Below are 25098 nucleotides of genomic sequence, written 5' to 3' on the forward strand. Positions count from 1 at the left end.
AAGGAGCAAATTAAAAAGAGCGAGATGCTATTCCTTTAAGTTTTAATTTTTCCAGTCAGCTGCTGCTTCTATTTATTTTTTTTGGTCTATTTTGTTTTGAATTTGTTCTTATCATCGCAGAAAGAACAGAGTCCATGCCCCTTATTATGTTAAATTAGCTGCTCTCATGCCCTTTGCGTGGAATCTTTTCACTGTAAATCGTACGTGACACTGGCCAGATGTTACACGGATGTGGCCAGATGTGCCCGCCTCGCACAGCTCCACGAGCACCGCAACAGCAGGAGCAGCGCAGGGGAAGGAGCAATGGGACAGCCTTCGAAAGGCTTGGCCAGGGTCGGTATCAGGAGTGGGAAAGTCTGATCGAGGGCCCATGAAGAGCCTATTCTCATCTTTTTGGGAATGGGCAGTTGGATTCAGCATTCCCTGGGGACTGCCTTATCTAGAGGGACCTTATGTGCTCGCAGCTGGGTCCGGGTGGCTGCGGTGCGTGTATTGGCTGTCCTCTGAGGCACAGGCAGCCATGGAACTGCCAAGCAACAGTAGGGAGAAATAATATCTGCATTATTTTAAGCTTCCCATGGGTTTGGAGAACGGAGGTTTAAATTAGAAGTTGAAGGGATCAATTGCAGTTTTCTCATTACAAAAAAATCTACACTATTTCAGTCTCAGATGAGAGAAGCTATTAACAGCAGAGTTAGTGCTGGTTAAACCTGTTTATCGATCACTGGCCATCTGAAGATCAGAATTCCCATCTGTAGATAACTACAGTGGTCCTAAGCCCCCTTTTGCCTGTCCACTGAGCCCACCCACCTTTCTGTCTGTCTGTCCTGGTCTAGCAGCAGGCGTGTGGAGCAGGCAGGAGCTGCGGCAGGCAGGGAACGTACTCTGGAGCTGTGGGGCACCTGTGCTGGGATGCAGCAACACACCATCCGTGCTCTTCCCTGGGCATGAAGTGGGGCTGGGCAGGCACCTCTGGCCAGTGGCTGTTTAATCCTGTCTGTCAGGAAATAAAAAGGCTATTTTACCATGCAGATTTTTTTGGGGAAAGGTCTAGCACTGCCTTCCCCTCACTGCTGTTATGCTGCTGAACTGGCTTCAGTGTTTCACATTGTGGTGGGTTTCCAAAGAGACTGATGCTAGTCTGTGTCCCCCTCCCCTTATCCCGCAGCAATCTCCACCTGCCTTTTACCCTGCAGATACTCCCCGGCAAAGGTGTCCTGTCACCTTTCATCCCCACCCTCCACCTGCACTCCATTTCTCCTTTTATTCCTTGTTTGTGTGCTGGGCTGCAGAGATGACTCCCTGATGCTGACAGTGGAGAGGTTGGTTTATTTATATGACCTGTCTCACTCGGGGAGGCGGTCAATGTTAGAATAATCATGCCTTTTCAGGCAGACCGCTTGTCGCATCGGAGTGTAACAAGCACTGACAGGGCACAAGGGAGTGCGTGTGCATGCACACGTGTGTGCGTGTGCACGTGCGAGGCAGGGAGCGCTATGGACCGAACGAGGGCATTGCCCAAATTTGCCCACACGCTCAGTAGCTTTAGGAGGAGCTGATTCCCTGCAGTGCACTGGAGGCAGAAGTCGGAGCGGTTCGTGCTAATTTCAAATGCATCCCCTTCAGAGCTGTCTCTAGGGCAGAGAAAGACTCAGTTAACACCCTCCCTGCCTCCCCCCACATCCCCTCAGCCTGCCATATTTGCCTCTCCAGGCTTTCCCCATCACTAGCTGAAACCATTTAAAATGTCATCATCTCTCCGCTGGTCCTAAATTGGCCATCTGATGTGGTTTTAATGCTCTATTTCCTATGCCAACCAGCTCTGGAAACACTCTCCATTCGCTCACAGGGCTGACAACCTCACATCTAGGATGAGTGATGTTACCTAATGGTCAGAACACAGAGCCCAGTCCCCCTGAGCCTGACTTGCTTTGTGCCCAAGGACATGTCCTGTCCTGCTTTGTTCCTGCCTGCTCATCTGTACCATGGGACTCGCAATGTCACTCTGCTTCCACAGTGTCATGTGCATCTTGCTCCCATGTGGCTGTGTGCTGGCGTTGTGGCCACTGCACCTCTGCTGGGCTGGGGAGGGGTCGGACCCTTCTGTGCTTGCTGTAAGCAGCTCCAGAAACACCTGTGCAAGCAAAAATCTTTGCTGAAAGGTGATTCCAGCAAATGAGATTAATTAAAATAATCTCTCTCCTTCTCCGTCTCGGAGTTGCATACACTCAGGAAATCACAAATTAAGCCCTCGCTGCGTTTTACAGGCACAGCTTCATCTTGCGTTACCTCACCCACGAGCACAGCCTGCTGCCTCCGTGCTGTGCCCCAGTGCAGTGTGGCTTAGTGCAGATGTGTCAGGGAGTCTCCTAGCCCCTCGGCTGCCTCTCCAGGGACTGATGCACTTGTAGGCTGTAGGGAGGAAATAAATCCCCCCGGCCAGAGCAGGCGGTGATCATGCTGGCGTACCAGTGATGGAGGACAGACCCACCCAAGCAGGGCTGCCTTGCAGCATGCTGCCAGGTAGTCCTTCAAGCCCTGATGCTTTGGCTCCAGCCTGCCCCTGTCCCACTCCCAGACCTACCTTCCAGGCCCATCCAGCATCCCTGCTAGAACAGCCAGTGGCCACCATGGGCGTGCAAGTTGCCTGTTCATGTGTGCCTCCATCTCACTGTGGCGAGCCCACATCCCCCAGCACCCACCCACCGTGCCTTCTTCTGCCCAGCACCAACTTGGGCTCTCGGAGGGAGGGTGGATGGAGCCCAGTGCACCTGAGCAAGCCCAGCAACTCCTTGGGTGCCACTTGCCCCAAACCCTAGAATTTAGGACCCTGTGAGCTGCGGGAATGTGGGAAAGCTGCAGGGGGAGCTGCTTTTTCTGCTCTCCTCCTGCAAAATTTGGTAAACATGTTGCTAATGGGTTACAGAGAAAACCCTCTGAAGAGTTATTGTACCAAATCTGGAGGCTGATTTCAGTCATTAAGGTGCGAAGTGAGGGATTTTAGTGCCGCTTTAAGTGTAAATCTCAAGGCAGCTCCAAGGATCGGAGGCACTGATGATCCCTTCTTGATTATTATTAGTGGTTCTAATCTTTCCAGTGGAAAATGAACAGGAATGACACCCTCTTGTGTCATCTCTCTCACTGATTTATGTGAACTCTTGTCAGTCTGTGCAAGGGAGATTCCCGCAGTGGCATCATTCTTGGGTAGGAAGGGAAAGAGGACCGAGAATTGTCTAATATTGCTGTTTGTTTAATTAGATATTGGCACTGCTTTCTAAATACTGACACATAAAGCTGCAATTCTCGTCATGCTAATGGAATCCTCATCTCCTCAGAGCCTTGCTTTGTTGTTAACTCTGAGCGCCAGTGCAGAGAAGTCATGAAAGGAGTGTAGCTGTAATCTTGGTCCCTTGGAAGGTGTTTCTCACTGCCAAAGCCTTTTGTAGGTCTGGTAGGTTGCACATACCCATGGCGGTCTGTGTCTGGCATTCACTGTACCAGAGTAATGCAAACAGCTGGGAAGGGAGAGCCAGAAGAGCATGTGTGATCCTAACACTCGATGTTTTACACCATTACAGTTGCATGGCTAAGATTTTCCAGGTGGCTGATGATTTGGGGTTTGCTCAGTGTTTGGGTGCTGAATGGGTCTGGCTTTTGGGAAATGACAAATAGTCTGCCTTTGAAAATAGATAGGCCTATTGCAGTGTTTCACCCCAGGCTCCAGTATGGCTGTTCCCTACATTGCACACATCCCCTGAAGGTCACAGCATGTATGGGGAAATAGTGGGTGAGTTTCATCGGGTAGTGGACTTAGGACAGAAGAATTCAGGAAAAGGAAGAAGCTGAAAATATGACCTGCTTTTCTATTTGTTTGAAGAAGTTTGCCTGTTACCCGTGCTTTTGTTAAATTAGTAGGGACTTTTCTGTGTGCAGACGGGTGGAATGTGTGAACCCCTTGAAAGAACAGAAATTTGAGTGCCACCCCCTCCCACCCCCCCATATTGGTTCACATTGAGTTCACAAGGGACAAACTGAAGCTGGGTATCAGGAAATATTTCCTATTGTTGTGGTGTAATAGAGCAGAAGAGCTTCTCGTGTCTGCAATGGAAATGTTGCTTGTGTAATTTTAGGAGAACTAGGCGAAGCAGGGGCGGGCGATGTCCTGGGGCTAGCCCTGCAGGCAGCTCGCTCACCTCTGCCTCTCGCAGTGATGTGATGCTACTGGTGCTAGAGCAGGTGTACAAAGGCAAAATCTACTTCATGCAACAGGATTGTGAATTGAAGTGAAATATATGAACAGGGGAAACGGTCAGAGTGCCACGGAGATGTCTTATAAGCCAATGAACTGTGAAATGTATATTTGCCTCCCCCTCTTCCCCACAGTGTCATTCTGGATGGTCTGACAGTTAAGAAAACAATAGGCTTGATTCTCTTTTACAGCAACACCGCTTCAACATGCTCTCACAATGTAGAAAGGCCTTGAAATGAGTGTAGCTGTAATCTTGGTCCACTTAAAGGTCTTCCCCACTGCCAGAGCTGAGTGAAGAGGCCTGAGGATAAATGAGACTGAAGCCCGGACTGTTTAATAGTCCATTTGTACAGCTGACATGAGATGGCCCAAAGCGGGGTGCCTTGCACAGAAGCGACGGAGCCTTTCCAGACAAAGGGAATCGTTAATATTGGCTGCAGGGATCTGCAGGGCTGATCACCCTGTAGTTTGATCTTGCAGAGTACATGGCATGACTCTGTCCCTAGGGAAAAGGACGTTCACTGGGCTATCCCAGCACCCACTGGCCCTATTCCTAAGCTGCTTGAGAGGATCACATTGGGCCCCCTAAGGCATGCTGGCTCTAATAGGGACAGAGCACTCACAGGTGCTCATTCCTCTGCTCACTGCAGCTTCCTTCATGTTTGAACAGGGGAGGCTGTATCCACTGCTTTACCTGTGGGCCATCACTGTCCTCAAATGCAATGTGAAATCCCCCTTGGACAGTGAGCAAAATGTAGGCTGTGGAGCATGTTGACACAGCTAATTGCTATGGATCCCTCTGCGCTTTGTGGAAAGGGGAAATCAAGGGCTGTGGGCACATGTGTTTGCATGTGACTTGTGCTTTCAGGAATTCAGTGAGCACCAACATCTTCTTTATCCTGGTCCTAAATGGGGGAAATTTAGGCCCTTTGAGGCCCTGCCTCAACTGATGGTCCCAGTTCCTGGAGTATTTGTCCTGTTTCTACCACCCACTTCCTCTTAGATTTTCCTCTGCTGTCCCCAGCTGGACAACAGCTGTTTGTAGTGTGCTTCTAATGTCCTGGCACAAACTGCAGACGGGAATGCAGACTCTTGTGTTGGGTTCAGTTCCCAAGCATTAATGTTCTTCTTGCTCTTTTCTCTCTCCTACAGGTACCTGATCAATGTCACCTTTGAAGGCAGGAATCTGTCATTCAGTGAGGATGGATACCAGATGCATCCCAAGCTGGTGATCATCCTTCTGACCAAGGAGAGGAAGTGGGAGAGGGTAGGATATCTTTGATAATTCTCAAACTGTACCACACAGGAGGAGGATGGAGGAGGGCTCTGAGCAAATAATCCTCCTGCCTTCTGTACTCTGGAAGAGTTGGCAATCTCCTGCTTGCATCCTGGGCCACTGGTATCTCCAATACCCAGGATGCTGTCATCTCCATGCAGGATGCCATTACATTCTTCCATTAGCATGCATAAAGAATTAATCAGCTTCCCTTCTGTCACCTCTGAACATAAGTTTCCCTGCCTTTCAGAGAAAAGACCTCCTTTGAGTTATGAGTTTCAATGGCAGAGACAGAAAATACTTCTCTGCACGGCTTGAAGGCAGTGAAGTTATGTATGCTAAATGGCTGTGACTGAGCTATAGCCACACTTAGTAATATGCAGCTGTTAACTGTGCTTGATATATCTGGTCACTGTCATTTGCAATGGGATGGTGCATTGGGTAGGATACGTACATGAGATCATACCAAGTTGCTCAAAGATCTAAATTTGCATATTTCCGAATAATTTACATGTAACCCAAACCACCATTTTAGAAATGGTGTGGATTTCTGTGTTAGTGCAAAGCTTTGGTTCATTTCACCTCCCACATAAGTGTCAGTGGTCCAGGCTCAGAACAAGCATTCCCAAAGGGTTTGAATCAGCTAAGTAGAGGGGGTAGCTTGAGGTAGTTATGAGATATAAAAAAGTGATGGAGGTGAGAAGTCAGAGCAAAATTAAGAAGAATTCAGCAAAGCACTCAACAGATATGAAGCAGAGCTCAGCCTGGATCCGATAATGTATATGGCTTAGAAAAATGTCCCCTTGACCCACCAGGCAGAGAAACCCTTCTCTCCTTGGCTGCTTGTCTCCTCTATGGACTTGCAAGAAACCTGCATGGCTAAAGTCAGGAAGAATTCATGGAGAAATGAGAAAGAAACAGAGGGCTGTCAGGAGAAGTGCATTCAGAAGAGGGTTGGAGGAGCAAGTTTTGAAGTAAGCAGAAGAGCCATCACATTAGTACCTGGCAGCAGAGGTCTCAGTGGGACAGGAGCAAGGGGAAACATACAGCATGGCAGTAGCATGTGCAGACAACCTTTGGACATGTTTGGAGGCAGGCTGGCTGGATATTGCACGGACTGCTCCGGGATGCATCTCATGTCAAACTCTGCCCATTGCATAACTTCACTAAAGCCCACCAGGCAAAGCGGATTTGTTTCTAGCTAGCATCAGATTTGTTCTCACAGAGGAAAACTCCATTATCATAGCAGGAAATCAAGGCAGTTGCAGCATGAATCCAGCTAGGGACTGTTAGCAGTGCAGGCTGTGGTCAACTGGTTGCTGGAATGCATTGCAGGCCTCTGCGGAGGCACAGATAAACACAGTCTTGTTTTCGTCCTGCTTCTCACATGTACTACCCTGCTGCACCCTCAATGAGGGCTCAGGGTCTTTCATTAGCAGTAAGAGAACCTGTTCAGTCTGTGAGAGAATATCTGGGGTCTCTGAGCTGAGCCAGACCATTAGTGGAAGAGATGCTGGTGGGCTTGAGTGGTGGGGATTGGACCTAGGACCTGCCTGATCCCTGCTGTCTATGGGGACCACTTGGTGTGCATTAAGCCAGAACAGCTCTTCATTTTGTAGAAGCTGGACTGAAATGAGACCATAATGAGCTATGGTATTAGTTGTATGAAAAGCCCTTAGCACTTTCTAAACACAAATTTTTTACCTTGAAGTGGGGTCCCACTCAGTGGGAAGATCAGATTGTTATAATCAAACTCTGAGGTGTTCAAATGTTTTCTTCCTGGAAAACACAGAAGTCATCTCCATCATGCTCTGATCACAGAAAAATACATTTCATAGCTGGAGCATCATAGACTTGTTCTTAATTTTCTCCATTCACCTGAAATGCAAGCATTAAGATGTAAGGGTGAAACAGCCCTTTGTGGCAATGATCATAATTTTGTTCCATGTTTACAGAGTCAGACAAAGTGGAATGCTGGCCCTTAACAGCAGCTCCCAGGCAATGCCACGATACAAACCATAAATTATTCATATATTATTGGCCCACAATCCAAATAAGTTTGTAAGTTCATTGCTTTGCAGCGTAAAATCATCCAAAGTCTCACTATTTTTTGCTAAATTAGCAAGGTGTTTGGTCCTAGCACCTTCTAGGTAATACATAGAAGAAACTGCACAAAGAACAGGAGAGTTTCCCAAACACTAAGGCAGTAGGAGATGAAGGATGAAAGCAGCTGCATGGGAAACACTGATTCAGTCCACTTGTGTGCATTCACAATAGCTCAGTCTTTAATTACATCGCTGCACACTTTTATCCATTATCAGATGCTGTGCCTGGAAGGAACATCAAGAGGTCATTTAGTTCCTCCCTCTGCCCAAGGGAAGGATCAACTAGACTGAAATTATTCCTGACAGATGTTTGCTTCACCTGTTCTGAGAGTCCTTCGATGCTTTGTGAAATCCTGAGGCAATCTCTTCCATGGCTTCTTTCTCCTTACTCTGGAAAGTATTTCTAACGTCTACCCCAGATTTCCCTGAATGCGGTTCAAGCCTATTACTACTTGGCATCTCCCTTGTGGACACAGAGAATTGTTTATTCTCTCTCTCTTTTTATCTTCCGTATGTATGTTTGAAAGCTTCTATCATGTTGTCTCCCAGTCTCTGCTGTAGATTAAACAAGAATTTGTTCAGTCTCCTGGTAGGTCATGTTTTGTAGTCTTCTGATCATTTTTATTAGTCTCCTCTGGATTTAGTGGCACAATTTGCTGCTCTGTACAGGGTGGTGCAGATGATTCTTGAAAGATGGCAAATAGATTGGGAGGTGTATGTCTCATGGTGTGTGTATATATATGAAAAGAAAGCTTTAAAACAGGTGTGAAGCCTTCCATTTTCTGAGCAGCAAAGATGCAGACAGTGAATGAATCTATTTCCATATTTCAGATCTGTGAAATTTGCCGAGATTTTGATTTTTCATCCCAATATGGAAGGAAAAATCTTGAAAAATGCACCAGTTATTTCAGAACAGGATTTCATTTTCCAGAAGAGCTACGGCTGTCCCCAGACCCTGATGCAGACAAATCTCCTGTGCCCTTCAGACAGACTGAAGCCTTGTAGAGCTGACGATCACAAAAGAACCATTTTCTGGAAAGGGGCAGTATCCCGAGGTCTTCTGCTATTTCAGCTATGAATAACAATTCATCTCATGATAACAAATGTTTTGTGCTTCATTCACTTCTTAGCATGACTGTTCCTTAGAGGCAGAAGGCTACATGCCTTCTCTCACTAGCTTTTAATTAGCTGATTAGTAGAGCTCGTTTCATGGGCCAGATGTAGTCTAGGTGTGTTTTTGGGTGCTTGGATGCCTCTGTTGTATTGACTATAGAGGGACAGGCATGCGAGTACTGGTGAAGGAGATCTGCCCCATGGCCCTGCCTCAATACAGGAATGAGCTGAGGCCAGAGGTCTTGTAAGGTAAGCCAAAGGCCAGACACTGTACTAACTTTTGTGTCTGTGGTGTTTTGTGTAGGAATAATTTTCACCCAGGCTTTCTCTTTACTGATTGCCTTTTTCCTCTACTCTCCTATAATCCCACATATGATGAGGACTTATTTCGGGGTCTGTGATCCCTTTGTGAGAGCTGGCAGGTGCTTCTCTCCAGCTCTTGCTCACATCCACCCTCTCTGCTGAGGCAACGCACAGCAGTCATGTCCCATTAGCTCCCAGCTCCTCCTGTCTGCTGCCTCCCTTTCCTCCAGTGACCTTGGGGATGACACAGACCTCACTTTCTCTGAGGCTCTCTTTGAGATTCTTTCTCTGCTTTAATTTCTACCCATCAAACATTTTTTTGTTTCTTTTTCCCTTCTGAAGCATAGTCATTAACATGGGAGAATTGTGAGTTTTGCATCACTTCTGTCGCTCGGTTGTTCTCAGCCTCTCCATTTTGCTGAGGCTTTTCTGCCTCTTCTCTCTGGTGTGTCACTGGGGATTTGGAGCACCTCTCCACATGCTAATGACAGCAACCTCTTGTGCTGCCCAAAAGATCCCTTTGATTTGGAAGTTTCCCAGGGCATCTCTTCCCATGAATAACCCAGTAGCTCCTGCTCCTTGCTGGGTATGCAAAGCCCCAGGTGATGGGTTTGTCCAGGGTACCACTACAAAACATCTTAGAGGGGACAGATGGGAAGCTTATGCCGAAAGCTTCATTCTCCCTGATGCATGTACTAATCCTTTGCCCATACCAACCCTCACCCCTTCTGCAGATAAAATGTTTGCCTGCTGCTCCTGTAATTATCATTGTCTGACTTTTGAACTCCTGAAAATCAATTAGTAGCATCTGTTCCACTTCTTGTAGCCATCGGTGCAACCATGATTAGAAGTTCACAGACTGGCTGCTCTTAGCCTGTTCCCCTACACCACTGCACATGTTAGTGCTCCCTGGGAATGGGGCCATTTGCTGTGACATTCTGTCGGCAGTCTCAGTGACCGCAACATTGCAACAGGGTGAAAAGTGGTCCCACTGCTTGCTGCCGCATGGGCATTCCAGAGCTGTGTTCAGCCTGGGTCATAGTCCACATAAGATGAGTTTCTAAATCAGTGAACTTGTGTGACCCTGTTCCCTGCTTACCACAGAGATGTGTTATGCACATCTGTGCTCAGGAAAGGTTCCCTCAGGATGTAGGAGGGAGCTACAAAAAGGAAGAAGGATTGAGGAAAGTAAAATGGAAAAATAAGATTTGTTTTATCTAAAAAAAAAAAGAGAGGGGAAGAAGGTACATCTTTGGACATCTAAAACGTTGTTGACAAAGGACTTCATGGCCAGTTGCCTTTCATGTCCACAGTGAGTAGGATGAAGAAGAAATCTTGCTAAATTTTCAAGCAGAAATAGTTCAGTTATAGATGTAGGGAGCTGTCTAATCATTAGCATGGTGAGACATGGCAAGGCTCATTTGATGGTGAGGCTCATTTGCTGGAGGACACACAGACCCTGCACTGTTGGGTATTTTTCTGTCTCTATCTTGTCCTGCCTCAGAGCAGAAGAATGCAGTAAATGATCTCATGTGGTTCTCTGGCAGCCTACATTTCTGTGATTAGGTGAGCAAGATGAACCTGAAGAGTGTCTCGCAAGAGACCTCTTGTTTGATAGAATGGAAAATCTAGGTCGTGGATAGACTGATCAGCAAAAACTTCAATCCTGACCTGGTGAGGAAGTCGTTTCTGCACCCTTTATCATGTACCTTTTATATGAGCAGGCAGCTGTTTGATGGCCACAAACAAAAGCCCTTATGAAGGCACATGTCACCTCCAGGAGTTTGCAGCTTTGGAGGTCCGATGGACACCACAGAGATGCTAAAAAGGCTGTAGCTTTTGATAGCTTTGCAGCCTTCAGAGCGGTAAGAAACTAGACACCACCTGCTTCTATGGGACCAGGAGACAGTAGTGACCGTGACTAATGTTGTTTGGGAGCATCTCTCTGTGAATCACAAGCTCAAAAAGAGAATTATTCTCTCTGTTAAGGAAAAAGATGTATAGGCCTAGTCTCAAGTCTTCCTGCACATTAAAAGAAGTATTCACAGTCATTTCCTTCAGTGTTCCAGTGGCAGAAATAACAGAGAAGGAGAGAAGAGGACTGAAAATCTGATTGGTATTCTTGGCTTTTAGTAAGGATCTGTGTGGTACTGGCCACTTCATGAAGAACCAACATGAATCGTGTATATGTCAAGTTGCCCAACAGAAGGAAGGATTTAGATTTATTTAATTATTTCATGTGCTGAAGAAGGCTCTTTAAAAATAAGAGAGGAACAAGCATGTAGGGCTATGAGGTGAAATCTGCAGCTGTACAAATGTAAGCATCTTCTCTGAAGGCCCTCCTCTGCCTTTGGAAAGATGACAAGATCGTTTGAGACAGTTTCCTCTTTGTGTTGTCTGGTGTCCACCTGATCAAGCCTTTCTGATCATTTATACATGCATGCACAGGTATGCTTGTTTCTGTGGGGTGGAAGTTTTTCTTTGGGCCAGGTTCTGCTCTGTGTGCGGAGTTCTGGCATCTTGATGTCCATGGACTTCAGAGAGGAAATGTTTTTTATCCCACCAGCTCCTTTTATGGTGAGACAAGATTGGATTGTTTTTGCCAATCAGTCTTGTTTTGCTAATTTCCCTGTGTACATGGGGATTTATGACTCATTGTCCCTGAAGAGAAATGGCATAGGAGTTTGCTTAAACCTACTCAGATTTAGTGACTGATTCTGTTCCCATAGAACCAGTTTTTAGAAGGATATAGCTTCATTTAGGGCAGATGGACCACTTTGGATTTAAGCACACATAGCTGAAATTAGAATGGGACTCTGTACATGCATTTTCCCCCTTATTTGTGGAGTGTTCTTTCTGGACATTTCTCTAAGAGATCATAATTTGCTGAATCCCCTGCTTCTCATTAGACAGCAGGCTTGCATCAAAGAATACATATTTTATGGATGCCCCACTCCCAAGTGAGTGTCCCTTAGATACCTGATCTAGGTCACATCTGATGGCTTTGTTGATGACCATGATTCAATCAGACAACCAGATGGCTTTACTTGTGCACCTATGCTGCACCCACTGCCAGGATTTGGCCTGGCTTCTCACAGTTGCCCAGGATGCAACAGTATGGATTTATGGCTAATTATGGCCATGTTAATCTTACACTGACTCTTAAGGAAAAGGGCAGCTGCAAGTGCGACACAAAGCTTTCCTTATCAGGTGATAAATGCAACGATCTTTCTGAAAAAGCTTCCAACTTAAATCTTGTGGACATTCTTATCAAATGGTATCTTTGCTGACTGATTGTATCAGAGTGTTAGATTAGATTACTGCGTCCTGCAGTAATGAGCTAGTCTATCTCTTTGACCAAAGAGGACACTCGCTGGATGCCCCCTCCTAACCGTACAACAGTGTAAGCTATTTGTTCTCTTTGCCTCTTGCTGAAGCAGTTCTTGACTTTGCTTGAATTTTGGAGTATATTTTTATGATTCATGAGCCTGCAGAAAAATATTCTGGCTCTTTTCCACCAGGCCCTACTCTTTGGCTACCAGAGGGAATTCTTACATTGAAACAATGACAGCTTCTTGGAGAGACCTCGTCCTTTAGTGCAAATCAGATATTGGAAAATATGGAGATCTTTATTAAGCACAGCCAGTATTGGGATGCTGCCTATCATTTCCATGCTGGTAGAGCTGATCTGAGTGCTTGCAGCCGTCTGACCTTTACTGGGGTTGCCAGCCTGACTCCTTGGACAGGGCAACCCTAAGGACCATGGCTGGTGTACTGGTGCTGTAACACTGTCCAGCCGGAGGAGAAGGAAGGATGATCTTGCCTTTGTTATTTGGGAGGACAGCTCTAGTCTGGGGCTTTCTTCCAGCTGACTTGCCCGTGCCACACAGCGAGGTGCTCACTGTTCATGCTTCTACATGCAGTTACCTCTTGTGTGTTGTCATCACTGTCCCCAGCACCCAGTTACGGACCTGGTACTCTGCTGTTCAGGGAGCTGCATGAGAGCTAACCAGAAAGGGGCTCCTACCCCAAAGCGGTTACACTTTAATTAGAAGACAAAAGGCAGCAGATGGGTACAGATGGACCAACGGGGGAGTACAAGGGAACAATCAGACAACATTAGTCAGCATGGTAGGCAGCAGGCTTTACACACCAACTGCCTAACTCTTCTGAAGGGTTTGATAGGCAGAGGAGAATTATAACGGGCTTCGTGCAGGCTTATTGGGCCCCGTCGAGAGTGTGAAGGGCAGATGGGAAAAAGCAGTAAAGGTGCTTTTGCGTGCTTTAAACACAATGATGCTGAGAGGGTGCAACAACTCAAAAATACTCAGTGTTGCTGGAAAGTTTTTAATCTTCTTAACATGCAGTTATAATCCAACTTTACAGAGAACCAAAACCACCTAGGGTAGGGCTACACCTTCTGATTCAGTATCTCCTGTCTTTGCAGAGCTGGTGCCAGAACCGCATTGCTTGTGGTCAGAACCACTCTTGCTTGCCACTGGCTTAGAGATTTCTGGGGCATGTCCCCTGCTGGTCTGTACCTGTGTCCACTTCATTGTGAGCGTTTCATTGATTGTGGGGATGTGTTACCCCAGGTTGCTGACAGTAAATACCCATATCTTAATTCAGGTGGTAGCTGAGCTCCTGTGGGAAGATGAGCTTTAAAGAATGAGTGTAGTAATTAAATACTTCTATCACAAGGCCTTATCAAGAATCCAGTCCATCATTCCTGATCAATCAATGACATCCTCAAAAAAAATGGAAAGGGAGGTGTGACTGGGTTAGAAATGAAAGAAAGAAACATAGCTGTTTTGTATTTTCTGGTGGATGAAAAAGATTCAAATTTCTTTTTGAGTCAACACAAAATATTTTTGGACCTGAAAAATATTTTTTCTCAGGTCATCTAAATGTATCAAAACCATTTTGTAGCATAGACAGTTTTTGACAGAAAAATGTCACATAAAAATGAAAATTTCTAAAGCTTTCATTTTGTGCACGGCCATTTTTTAGCAAAGTATTTCATTGTGATATATCTAAGTGATATATACTGACATTTTAAGACTCTTCTCCCTTCCACTCTCTTTAGGCCAAAACTCTTCCCAAATATGCAAAAGAAAGACAGTTGAGAAAAACACAAGAATTTTGGTGGTTTTAAGGTTTGAAATTCATGAAGACATCAGGGTAGAGAGGAAGCAACCAACCAAACTGAGCTGGGAGAAAGCACTAACATAGCTTCTGCTGAAGGAGCCTCGCAGGGGGTGGAAGTGCCCCCACTGCCTGAGGGAGTGTATTCATCTGTTAGGTTGCATTTGCTTGAAGCTCTGTCTCATGTTGATGTCTCTGCTTGGCCTGCGATTCCTTTGCTTTTTCTATTTTTATATTTCCTGAATATTATGATTTGGAGGCTCCATTTTCTTTCCATTGGGCTTGAGAGAAAGGAGGTGATGCTATGCCCTCATTTGCATATTCATACGGCCCTACATTTTTCTTTCTTTTTCTTTTCTTTTTGTTTTTCTCTTTCTTTTTCTTCCTCCTCCTCTCTCCCCTTTTTTTTTCCAAGGGCTTTGGCAGTTTGCTTTTCCTGGAGTAGAAGCCAGACCACATTTGCTTCTGAGAGCATTTGAAACAATTTTTTCTTAATATGAAACCGCTCAGACTTTTTATTCAGTAAGGAGTAGCTTGTTTGTGGTGTCTTTGGCTTGGTTTCAGTCCTCTGGTGTTGGTTCTGGCCAGTGTTCCTGTGCTCGGTTCTCACATGCTTCTCGCTTGTGTTTGAATCCTCTTTGTGCTTACTGGCTTGGCTTGGCTTAAAGCTGACCTGCATCTTGGCAGTATTTTTTAGAAGACCAGGACAGTCTTTTCCCTCGTGGTTTTCTCTGCACTGTTATGTATTAGCTTCTCCGCTGCTCTGCAAAGGTATCTCGGTGTTAAAACGGTGGTTATCACTGCAGCTACTGCGTGCTTGAGTTGCTCTCACTGCTCATGAACTCTGGCATGCGCTTGGTGCCATCGATTTGAGCATACAATATGTTCAGCGTCGCTTGTTTTCCCTCTGCCTCAACTGTGTTTTCCCTGAGTCTGTAATTTTTTCAGACTGCCTTCAGTTATGTTAGATGCCAGTGCTCACTCGTTCCTTGCTGTGCCGTGGTGTCTGAGTTTTTGTCACTGTCCCTTGGCCTTTCTTCCTTGGGAAAGGGTCTGGCGTTTACAGACCTGGGTTTATTTCTAAGGTGTGCTGGGGGTTGTGCTGCCTTCTGCTGCGTCAGGAGTTTGCCAGGTTTATTTAATTTTCTTCTGCTGGGCTAGCTGCATTCTGCAACGTCTCCTACCATGCCAAGCCTGGAAGATTATTTGACAGCCTTTCTTGCTCCCGTTTAAGCTTTCGACTTGGTCTGCATTGTGTGTGACAGTTTCTAGTGCTTGTTTTCCTTAGGTTTATTTCCTCAGTTCCTGTACCAATAATGACTTACATTTCTATTGTTCCTTCCTTCGAGAAGGATCCTAAGCACTTTACAAAATCAACATACAAGCAACATTTCACTCTGAGTAATGTTCAGGCACTCATGTGGTGGAATGGGGTTAGGCTGTTTAATGATGCAAAGCAGCACCGTGAAGCAGTCTAGGATAAGAAAGAGGAGTCTCAAACAGAAGGAGGTGTGGAGTTTTTAAATGGACTCTGGCCAATTTTATCCCCAAAGTCTGTTTTGGGAAAAAGTGACGTGGATCGAGACCAGGAAAGATAAAGCCTTTGTCCTTCTCTTTCCAGATGATACTGCCTAAACCTCAGAAATATGATGGGAGGAACAAATGATTTTGTGAAAAAAACATAGTTTGGGATCAATGAAAATATTCATTAATTTTGGTCAGATCTGAAGGATTTGTTTTGGAAGTTTTACTGCTGTAAATGAAAACTGACATTTCAGTGTTTTCGTGTAGGCTCACAGAAGTCTTTAGATGCTGTTCAGAGAGGCGACGTGGAGGAGGAGATGGCAGCATCTCCCTCAGATCCCAGTTAGCCAGACGGTGAGGACAGGCTCCTAGGCAGTGGGAAAATGGTGTTCAGATCCATTCTGCCTGATTCAAAACCAAGGTTGAAACTGAGGTCTCTACCACCTCTCAGGACAGAGGTCTAACCCTTGGGACTGGGATTTTTTTTTTTTTTTTTGAAAAATGCTATTCTCTTCCTAGTGAGTGGTGGAAGCCTTTTCAGATTTTTTTTTCATCCAAATTTACGCCACTTTTATTAATAATGTCTGATTACAATACTTTTTTGTGTGTGTGTGCTGAATGGAAGAGTTTGATTAGTGGAAAATTAAAAAAAGCAAACAAACTTGGCTTTATGCTGAAACAATACCTTATTTTTATTTTTTTCCTGTGTTGTTCAAACCTTACTTTAAAAAATATGTTTTTGCATAACTAATTGCCTAATCAGAGTGCTGTCGTGGTCAGTATTGGAGCATGCAGGGCCAGCACTTGCAAGGGTGGGGAAACTTGCTACCCACTGTGTAACAGGACACATGCTGCAGCAGGCAGCACTAATAGGTGCTCCAGATCCTTTCAGTCTCCTGGTAAGTCCACCTTAGTATTACTTAATCCTATGTATTTTCAAAAGAAATAGCTTTTGCTGGCAAATCAACTTATATTGGGTGCAGCAGTGGGCAACAGAGGTGTGATTGAAGTTTACCAGTCTGAGCAGCATCATACGAGAGTTTCACTGTCCAAGCTGGGACACTCAGGAATTTCAATAGAAAGAGTCCTTTCTTCTGCAGTTATCTTTCTTTTCACTAAGGCTGGAGTTCGTTGTATCACTGCATTTAATTGTGTTTGCTTTCTAAAGACTATTGGTATTATAGCAGCATCACATTTCTGCAGTTTTTCTGCCTCTGAGAGGCTACCTGTGGACAGCTGTTTCCCATGAGCTTGTCCTGTGCATAGATCAGCCTGCATCTGCAGGTTTCTCCAGCTCCATACCTTATATCTTTTCCTACAGCTGGTTGGTATTTAAGGTCCTGGCTTTCGGGATGACTGAGGAACAAACCCATACCAGGCCGTGTCTGTATTTGAACGGTTGCTCTCGTTCGTCCTCTGTCTCCTGTGTTTGGTCCCAGAATAAATCCTGCGTGTGTATATATTTTCCTGCTCATTGCCCAGACACCTTGCTCCAACCTGGGACTAATGGAGACACTGTCTTACAAATAAAGATTAAAAGAGTACAGTCTGGTGAAATCCACACCGAGGACTCTCTCCATTAAGAAGTCCCCTGTCTCAGATAAACACTCTGAAGTATTCCCAGGGTTTACTGTGTAATGTTACTTGAACTTTAGTTAAAACCTGCTTTCTCTTGGTAGCCTGTGTCTTACTGGACCCTCAGCTGGTTGCTGAGGACAGATTTTCCTGAGGCTATATTTTTGCCAGACAGGGAGTATGATAATTTTCTGCAAGTGTTTGAAGGGTGTAATCAATAAGAAAAGGATGGACTTCTTTAGGACAATTCAAGTGAGTGCAATTAAAGAGTAATGGGGAGGCATGAGGTAAAGCAAAAGTGCATTCAGGCAGAATATCAGGTATGGGTGGGTTCTTTTAGGAGATGCAAACCAGTTGTCTGGGGAGCACGGTGGGAGCCTGGTTGCTGTGGCTATCAAATATGGGACGAGACAGACCAAATGGGAGGGAGGCATAGTGGTACTGACTGGAGAGGCATCCACTGCATTTTTTATTTTTGCTGTGCCAGGCCGCTCTGTGTGCGACTCTGGAGGCCCAGCAGCACAGCACCCCCAGGGAAATCCTCCCTCTCCCAGACACGCTCTTCCCCCAGTCACCCCCTCTGCCCTCCTGCGAGTGGAAGCATGGAGGACATTTCCTTTACCCTCTGCATGAAGGTAAGGAGTCCAGGTTGTGCTGTGACGCAAGGAGAGGGCTGAGAAGCCCTCCAGTGCCCTGACAAGCATGGCAGAGCTCTGCACCACCCATCCTGTACTTGCGCGGGTGGAATTTTCCAGGAGCGTCCCCCTCCGCTGCCACCACTCCTCTGCAAACTTCCAGAAACGCAACTCATGAAAATGCATTCTTAGCACACAGCTGACATGGTCAACATCTGGTTTACAAAGAGAGTGCTGTGAGAGATTTGAAATTGCTGCACTGTGGAAAAAAAAATGGTTTGGGGTAATTATAGACACCTAACAATACAATTTAATTTCTTCTGCCGTATCTTTCATATATAATGGATGTGGTAATGCTTCAAAGTGCTAAAAAATTCAGATAGAGGGCAGTGAGAGGGGTAGGTAAGGGAGAGAAAAAGCCCCCCACAGTTTCAGTTAGGATCTGAAATGAAAGCAAACTTGCGTGGAGGAATAAATGCTTTGCAGTCCTGCTTCAGAAAGCAAGTCTTACTGTGTGGTGGACCTTTGCCTTTATTGCCTTTATTGCCTTTGCCTTGCTGTGGGTAGAGGAGGAGGATGAGGAAGATGATGAGAGAAGCTGAGAAAGACAGGACCTCCAAGCACAAACTCACTGGACAGGGGAGCTTAGCAGAAAGCCTCACTGGCAGCTGGGGCACTGTTTGGTCCCAATTCTGCTGGGCAGGATCAGAGCTTGGGACCAGAGGGGAAAGGGAGGAGATACTCGTAAGGTCAGACCTATGGGCAGTGGTGGGACTGATTGCTCCAGGAGGCAATTCAGAGTGGCTAACTCAGACCCCTGCTCAAAAAACCCTTTGCTTCCTCTGATACAGAGGGAGCCTGCAGAGACCAGCCCCAGCAGGCTCAAGTCGGGACAAGCCTGGATCCCAGCAAGGTCTCCTCTCTGCCTCCAAAGTGCTGTTACAGTTGGCACCACAGATCCTGTGTAGGCTGTGTGTGTCCACAGCCAAGGCTCCTGCTGGTATTGCAAAGCCAGCTGCAGTGATAGGTTCTCCCCCAAAAGTGAGCACAGTCCCTGGGGGTGCTACAGCATGAACAGCACTGGGGACCATTGAATGTTTCTGCAGAGTCCATCGGCAGCAGAATGCTGCAGGACTGCTGTTTGAGTTGGCCAGGAACGCAGCCAGGGTTGCAGTGGATGGATGGAGAAGCAGAGTGAAAAAGCCCATGTCTTGAGCTCCTGGGACATTGCATGCTGTCTATCTGCCCCTGTGCTGGATGCTGGATGCTGCATCCCACTTCAGTTGCTGGCTCTAAGAAAATTACAACTGTGCAGAGGGGAATTGAAAGGCAGTAGAGGTTTCCTAAAGCAATGATGGAAGGTCCGCAAGAGACTTCAGGCTGAGGACTTGTCAACTGATACAGCTTCTACTGGTAAATCGTCCCCTGTGGGCAAGCTCCTAGTATCATTTAATTTAGAGAAATGCACCAAATGGAATATAATGAAGATATTAATATTATGAAAGTGTAACCGTTATCCTGGAAGAAGCACTGGTTAAGACTCATTTGTCTATCATGCTCACTGGGGCTTGTCTCAGTGATGTAATCCTATGAACTGCTGATGCTGGTGTGCAACAACGCTTATATGTAGTCCTCTGGAGGGAGGGGACATGCATTTTTGAGTGACTCTGTCCAAAAGTAACTGAGATTACTTTTTTGTGAAAAAAAAATACCTTTTTCATATGAGGTGCTTGTTTTTCTTGAGACATTCCAACTTTTTGTGGGAAAGCTGAGGAGTTTGAAAGAACTACTCTAGAGTCTTTTGTTGCTACAACCAGTACAAATTGATTATTATTTTTTTTTTGTTCTCAAATTTTTGTATACAATTTTAAAATTTTCAGCAAAAGAAATGATGTCAGGGACCTCCTCTCATTTATATTCAAATGAATATTTCTGTATGTTTCAGGAAGCCAAGAACCAGATGATTCTGGTATTAAAAGAAAGAACATACTCTTTGCCAGTGTACCTCCTTCGGAGGAAATTACCATCTCTGCTCCAGAAAGTTATGCAATGATAAATGCAAAACCATGCAGACACTGACAGGAATAACTGAACCTTGCTTTCTGAAGAAACAGCTAAGGATAGATACCAGTGCAAGGTCAAGGTCCTGAAGCTGCAATCTCTTTCCTATTGAGGGCTGATGAAGGGTATGGTGAGCATGGGCACAACTGAGTGGCAGAAAAACGTAGAAATGGTTGGAATGGGGTATAAGAATTAATGCTAAATATTTATGCAGCCTCACAACTTTACAAGATGGTTTATAAAAATTAAAGAAAAAAACATGGTGCTCTGTGTTTGAAAGGCCTCTCTCATGGGCCACCTAAATGTGAACCTCTAGAGAGTGTCATGCAAAGCCTTTATCTTTTCTTTGCTGCCTTGCACCCTCTCTCTCTCCCCTTTCCTTACTCCAGAAGTTTCTATGCTGCTGCAAATTGGACTATTCTGTGTTGTAATGATGCTGTAAAACTGGTACTGCAGTTCCCCACCCAACCCCTCTTTGTGGGGCCAAGCAGCACCTTTGTCTAATGGTGGGTTAGCGCCACTTGCCTTGCTCTTTCATGTGAAGTGTGCAGGCCTGGGATGCCTTATGAGGATTGTTTCCAAATTACACCTCCAAATAGTGCTGGGCTGGACAGTGGTGCAAAGCTCAGCAGCTCCAGAACATGAAGGCAGACAAGGAAAGGGAGAAGGAACTAGAAGTGTAAGGGTTAAAATAAACAACTCTCATGAGATCTGTGTTGAAAGCAGATCAATTACATCATTGTTTGCAAACCCATGGTTTGGAGAAGAGACTAAAAAAAGGTTATTTTTGCTTAGAATTTTGCTGTTGCTGGTCATTTCTTTCTGAAGCAGTTTGCAGAGCAGTGAACCGTATGTATGCTTGTCATGTGGCCAGTCAACTATCTACCTGCAGCATTACAAACAGTGCTAGAAAATGTAACTGGCTTCAAGGATTTTCTAACATCACCCTGACCTCTGTAGAAAGAGGAGGAGGCAGGTTACCAGCCTCACAGGAGCAACTCTAGGAGATATTGCAGAGCTATTTTTTAAAGTAGATGAGCTCTCTCTCTGCCTGCTTGCCTGCCAGAGGGCTTCCTTGCAGGAGAAGGTGCTTGCTGAAACATCTGTGTGGAAGCAGATCTGAAGAACTCTGATTTTCTTCACCTCTATCAGGCCAAGTTTGGGAATGGCAAGGCTGTAAAGGTTGTAATAACCAGCATTCAGTTGCTGGATCGCACACACACCTTCTATAAACACCTATTTTCTGCTCCCTGCATTAGCTGCAGGGCAGTTTGAGGTAATTGCTTATCTATGCAAGGGCATTTGGTCTGGGGAATAAGACTTCCATATGAGTGCTAGGGGCACCTTTTTGGTAGTTTAGGAGGATGAGGTTTGGCTGGAAGAGGGCACAGAGTCTCAGAAGCACTGGACAATGTTCCACTTTGCCTGTGTAGCCTGTATGGCTCACCTCCAGGTACAGGGGCCTCTCATCTTTTTGATGTTGGGCAGACAAACAATAGCACCATAGCTATTAAAAGACATCTCTGTTTTGATTTGTGTTTTGTGCCCTTCATGCTGAGGTGATTGTCTCTCTTGCTACTGTGTGCCACAGAGCACTGTACAAGAACCTGTGTCGAAGTCATAGTAAGGTTAATCCATTTCAATGAATGATGCTCATGCACTGATCCTACAGCACATCCCTTTTTCAGTGGTGGGCCTACTCTCTTTTGTGTTTCTGGGTGCAGCTGAAGGTGCTGAATTTGCTCTCCAAATCCCTCTCTGGCTTTATAACCTGAGTATTTGTTAGCTTTATATTACAGCCTGCATTGAAATTAGCACGATTAGTTGAGCTAAAAATCTGTGTATTTGTGCATGTATCTTACCAGTGGTGTGATCTTGGCACATGGTGCTAGATACTGATATATTCTTCCATGCCCTTGGTAAAATGCAGATGAAGGTTGTTGACCTTTAAGACAAGTAGCACTGCCTGTTTGCTCAGGCTGTTCCTGAGGAGAATAGTAGTACAGGGAGGTGTTGGGTATATTTCTTCTTTATGGGCTGTGGAGGTCTCTAATGTCATTTTCTGACCTTGTGTTAATTGGAAGTGTTTTCATGGGTGTTTTTCAATTTTATTGCTATTGCACTTGGAGAGATTGAAATAATACATAGTACTGAATGGGAAATAAATAAAGCCAATGATCTTATGAGGTTTGGCAAACCTTACGTCTGTGGTGCCTGGAGCCTCCTTGTTGGTTAATAAACTATTTGTCCTTCTTTCTCTGGCTTCTCTTCTGGAGAAAGGGTTCTCACAGGATCTCTCTCTTACACACACTGAACACCAGAAATGCTGCTAAGGACTGAGAGGCCAGGCAATGAACAGGGGAGGCATACTTTGACTTGGGGGGATGTAGGAGGTAGGAAATGGAAATGGAAATGGAAATGTGCAATATGAAGTGACAGAACAAAGTTGAGGGATTTGTTGACTTCTTTGTTAATTAAGAAGACAAAAGCTAGAGAGGTGAGGGGAATGGAGGGGAGGAGGCAATCAGACAAAGTGGCCTTCTTCTGGGTTAGGTCAATGCCTCTGATTTTCCTAGGAAAATGACTGATGGACTGCGGACAGCTTACATCAAAAGTCCCAGGGAATGGGACTTGACTGGTAAGTGAGGAGCAGCACAACAGCCTGGGGAAATCCTCAAGCCCTGGTGCTCTAGCAGTGCATGAAGTTGTTTCCTCTGTTCTGCTGGTGCACCAGCAGCAAAATCACATCTGGCTGAACCTTCTGGATTGTGGATGGATCGATCTACGCAGATTGCTTTTATCATCACTTGCCATTGAAAAAGGTGCTTCATGTTATGGAGACAGCACTTTCCTTCCCATTATATCATGGTCCTCTGAAGATACCTGCACCTGCATAACCATGGCTATGGAAGAAGAATTTGGCTGAAACCTCATAAGGACGCCCCTTGTAGTTTGCCACATACAGAGTAAACCTCTAAACTGTTTTGATGCAGTTCACTAAAGCTGTCCTTGATAAGCCCTTTTCTGAATCCACTGAAGGAGACAATTTTATTTACTTTGATTTCCATCTTCAGTCTTTGACAATAAAGTTTACAAAAGGACCTGTTTCTGGGATAAATAAAATTTATTGTTCAAGAATGAAAATTTTCTACCTACTCCCATTCTCAACAAATTAATTTATTTGAAAAAAAGGAATGTCTTGGCATTTTATAATTCTCTGTCCTGAAGCTATGCTGAGTATCAATGGTGTTCTGGCCCGTGGACTGGGGCAAGTGTCTTTTCTTATTGCGTGTTTTTCAGTGGTACTGTTTAATGCAACAATGTAAGCGGCAGCTGACTCTGCGAAGGAGATGCTAAATATTTTGAGGTCTTTCTGGTAGTACCCCTGGGGTCTGTGATGGAAGGCATGTGCTATAGACCAACTCATTCCTCCTTTCTCTCTAATCTGTGTACAAACTCTCCATGAGAAACTGTGAGAGGACAGATGAAACTATCCTTGTATGACAATTTCCCTTACTTACCTCCTCTTGACACTGGGTCCAGAAGTCAACTTTACTGGCTGCTGAGAAGGAGGCACTTGGAGAAATGGTGGCTGAAATTAAACTTGCAAGAAAAAGAGGTGACAGAGAGAAGTACTATTTGACAGAACATGTCAAATCCAGAAGAAGTCCTTCAGGGCAAGGCCTCTGCCGTTTGGTTTCGTGGCAAACACAAGCCAGGAGGCTTTCACTGGTGATGATGAGAAATGGGGATTTTTTTTTTTTTCAGCTGCTAAGAAAGCTCTATTCTATGCAACAGGTTTTTCTGTCCTTGGCTATGAGTGTAGCATCTCCACAGCAGGTTATGTGTTCATTGTGTTTTAATATTGCCAGTACATGATGTGGGAGACTTCAGAGTGGTTCAAGATGTCTTGTTTTCTCAGTAACAAGGTAGGACTGCCTTATGCTCTCTGAAGAGCAAAGTGAGTTTGATTTCCGGGATGTCATTCCAGTCTCTTCCACAGATCCTGAAAGCAGTTTAAAATGCTGGTGGAGTTATATGAATGTCCAGTGATTTGGATTCAGAGGACAAGGCCTTGTCCCTAGGATATTTTGAGTATGATCTCCCGGCACTCAGGAGAAGAAAAAAAACTTAGTGATAGAGACAAGCACTTGTCCTGGTCCTGCATGTATTACTATATATTGGTTAGAGATACTGGTCCATTGCAGTGTGTGCAGAGCACTGCCTCCTTCTCTGCGTGTGCATGCACTGCCTAATGCACCTTCACTTCTTTCAGTCTTGATTTATAACTTGTATCACAAGAGTTTTTACTGCTTCTGTAACTCCAGGTTTCTTTATTTGCTTTTTTTCTAATCATTGACGTTGCAACTTTGGGCATTGCCCTTGATGCTGGGAATGCCCAGTCCTATCCTCACCTGCATTAAGCTGTGTCCCTCACTGTTGTACCATGACAGCAAGTTCCACAACCTGATGTTCCTGTGTGTGGAGAAGTATTTCCCAGGTCTCAAAAGCCCGTATGTGTGATCCTAAGTAAAAGAAACTAATGAAGAAAAGAATCTTGTAGCTACCTGTTAAAGGTTCTTGACTCTGAGGATAAGACTCGCATTTCTTTCCTGGACTTTGAACAACTTGACTCTCCAGACGTAATGTATTGCCTGCCATAACTGTATCTAGTCCTCCACAAGCTCATAGTTGAGAAGACTCCTCCTTTCTGGAAGCCATATTTTCACTTTTACATGATAATACAAAATGCTCTTATTTTAGCACACACTTGACCCAAGGTTTCTTCAAAAACGCAAAACTATAACAATAAAAATCTGAAACAAAAAAAGCTCTTAGAATTTGACCTTTATATGTATTTTTCAAGTTATATTATTGTAAAGAAATAACTAGCTCTTTTTATTAAAAAGACCATTTTTAGTGGTAAGATAACTCTATGGTTGGTTACATTTTAACTACATTCTTGTTCAGTGGAAAATGACTGTTCACATCTTAGGAAATCTAGTTCATAAATAGAAAAGTTCTGAGTGATTGTGAATGAATGTTCCTTGAGATTGCAGCTGTTCCTTGAGATTCGTTCTCATTTTCTCATTTTCAATGTGCATCAGCTGT

The 25098-nt window shown here is 45.0% G+C and overlaps 1 protein-coding gene across 5 annotated transcripts in view; it reads left to right on the top strand.

Moving 5' to 3' along the window:
• The window catches only part of GRIN2B (glutamate ionotropic receptor NMDA type subunit 2B), a 216325-nt gene that overhangs the window by 136463 nt on the left and 54764 nt on the right, over window positions 1–25098 (top strand). For all 5 annotated transcript variants that reach the window (XM_040555144.1, XM_040555172.1, XM_040555133.1 and 2 more), the window contains one exon: window positions 5402–5516. In XM_040555144.1, coding sequence (XP_040411078.1) covers window positions 5402–5516 — 115 coding nt within the window. The remainder of the gene's footprint in view (window positions 1–5401; window positions 5517–25098) is intronic.

Source organism: Cygnus olor, chromosome 1, assembly GCF_009769625.2.
Source record: "Cygnus olor isolate bCygOlo1 chromosome 1, bCygOlo1.pri.v2, whole genome shotgun sequence".
Classification (NCBI taxonomy): Eukaryota; Metazoa; Chordata; class Aves; order Anseriformes; family Anatidae; genus Cygnus; species Cygnus olor.